The sequence below is a fragment of the Nycticebus coucang genome, chromosome 18, assembly GCF_027406575.1.
Source record: "Nycticebus coucang isolate mNycCou1 chromosome 18, mNycCou1.pri, whole genome shotgun sequence".
Lineage (NCBI taxonomy): Eukaryota > Metazoa > Chordata > Mammalia > Primates > Lorisidae > Nycticebus > Nycticebus coucang.
The window spans coordinates 56,783,220-56,785,645 of record NC_069797.1 but is presented as its reverse complement, the minus strand read 5'-3'; the positions used below and the strand labels follow the sequence as shown (position 1 = coordinate 56,785,645).

The 2,426-nt window shown below is 43.3% G+C and overlaps 1 protein-coding gene across 2 annotated transcripts; it reads left to right on the top strand.

The window, feature by feature from the left end:
• Window positions 1-1,050: 1,050 nt before the first annotated feature.
• LOC128570490 (keratin, high-sulfur matrix protein, B2A-like) lies at window positions 1,051-1,530 on the top strand. Of its 2 annotated transcripts, XM_053569689.1 has the most exons (2): window positions 1,051-1,172; window positions 1,239-1,530. In XM_053569689.1, the coding sequence occupies exons 1-2, from the start codon at window positions 1,051-1,053 to the stop codon at window positions 1,528-1,530; spliced, it is 414 nt and encodes a 137-aa protein (XP_053425664.1). The 2 variants fall into 2 exon arrangements, with proteins under 2 accessions (XP_053425664.1, XP_053425663.1); XM_053569688.1 differs by having other exon boundaries at window positions 1,051-1,530.
• The last annotated feature ends 896 nt before the right edge of the window (window positions 1,531-2,426 follow it).

Sequence of the window (2,426 nt, the reverse complement as noted above, 5' to 3'; positions counted from 1 at the left end):
TTCAAAATACACAAATACACACTAAGAAACATACTTTTCAAGTTATTTACAAGCTCCCAGCACTTACCTCTACTGTTTAATTAGTAGCAATGATGGATCACACAAGATTGTGCATTTCAACGAAGAATAAAGTGCACAGTAGAGAATACACTCTTCAAAACGTCATAAGTCCTAGAGGTTTTTTTCCTGAGACTTGGCTCAATTATGAAATCCAGAAAAAAATTCAACATTTCCTAGTCTCTGTTTACAGCAAATAACAAGGCTTTTTCATGAGACACACTCCAGCTTGAAAGCTCTGTTTCATCGTATTTGGCACTGACATCCCTGAGTCATGCCTTTTACTCCACCTATTCAATCAACATTCATCCAATCAGATTCAATAAACATTTATTTAGATCCTACTGGACGGTAAGCACTCTGTTGGACACCTTCCTATAAAGTGTATCATTTGATTCACAAGAAAATATTTCTGGCCTGGAACGTAAATAATATTTACACATTTCAAATTGGTTGACGTGAAAGGACTAGAATGGTAGTTTGATATGATGGTGGAGTAAATGAGGTGGAAGGTACTTCTTCAGTTCAGTGAATGTCCTGCTGCCCTAAATTCAACAGAATTTCTCCAAGAAGAAAAAAATAATAGTCAAAAATAACAACACAATTACACTTAGCCTTAGTGCTCTGGATAGATTGTCACATGGACTAATTATCATGAAAAATGAGGGTGTTTACTTGGCTAAAATAGGAAGACTCTTTGAACATGGGAAACCACAAGTATGTTCCAAAGAGCAAAGGACTAGGATGAGGAGTCCTGGTGAAACTATAAAACAAAGTAATTTCCAAATTGCTGCTCATAATGTGTCATAAGTGTTTCAACGTAAGCCAATCAGAGGACCACTAGGCAAGAGATTGAAACGAAAACAAGGAAAATATGTTGAGAATTTTATAAACAGCAGCTGGCTCAGATATATAAAAGGCCTGATGTGGAAGTCCAGCCAAAACTCAGAAATTCCTCCAAGCAACCCAGTTCTCAACCCGAATCCTGACACCATGGCCTGCTGCTCCACCAGCTTCTGCGGATTCCCCAGCTGCTCCACCAGTGGGACCTGTGGCTCCAGCTGCTGCCAGCCAACCTGCCTCCAGACCAGCTGCTGCCAGCCAACCTGCCTCCAGTCCAGCTGCTGCCAGCCAACCTGCCTCCAGTCCAGCTGCTGCCAGCCAACCTGCCTCCAGTCCAGCTGCTGCCAGCCAACCTGCTGCCAGACCAGCTCTTGTGGAACCAGTTGTGGCTTCGGCTGTGGCCAGGAGGGTGGCTGTGGAGCTGTGAGCAGCCGCACCAGGTGGTGCCGCCCAGACTGCCGCGTGGAGGGCACCTGCGTGCCCCCCTGCTGCGTGGTGAGCTGCACACCCCCTACCTGCTGCCAGCTGCACCATGCCCAGGCCGCGTGCTGCCGCCCGTCCTACTGTGGACAGTCCTGCTGCCGCCCAGCCTGCTGCTGTGAGCCCACCTGCTGTGAGCCCACTTGTTAAAAGCCACGTTGCTGATTTTCAACTGCCCTGGACACAGTCTCTCTAAACTATTCTCTTAACCACTAGACCAAGCTCTCAGAATTCTCTCGTATTTTCTGTTGTGGGGGCTACCACACACACTACAGTGAATTCCCTGACCCTTCACTGGGGATGCAGAAATGCTGCAAACTCACTTGCTGATCATCAAATTGATTTGGATATAGAAGTTCCGCTATTTCTGCAAAATTAAAAATCACTGACATGCACAGCTTATCCAGAAGAACTGTCCACAGTTACTTTTGCCCTGCTTCATGGTCTATTATTCTCTTTTGTTTATCTGATTTTTTTTCTCCAAGATCAAAGGCACCAAGGTATAGCCAAGTGGCATTTCTTAGACAATGGAAGCTCCCCAGCCAATATTCAGCTTCTGAATCCAGAAGTAAGCTAGAGTTTAACTCATGTTGGTTTTTGGAGCATAATGATGTTTTTTTCCTGTTGGCTATTTCAATATCTATGATACCATGTCTTCTGTTCTTTCTTAATAAATGTTATATACTGGGCAAACACATCACAGTCTGTTTCTACTTGTACATCACATGATTTAACTGCTTGTAATTTAAGAATGCTGACTTGAAAGAAGTTCATTTGCTTCTTTTTCACAGAGAGAGAAGTATAGAATTCATTCATACATTCAATAAAAATGAATCAACTGCCACTTCTAAAGCAGGGACAATAGAGATCAGAAAAACACAGAGTGAATTCTCATCCCTGAGAAACTTACCATCCAGAAATAAAAACAGATATGTATAAAAACAGCTACATAAAATGTAATGAGATGAGTTGTATTCTCTTAGAAGCCGATAAGATGCCTCCTGTGGGGATAGAGTCCTCCTTGGCCAATATGCCTTGAAAGGCCA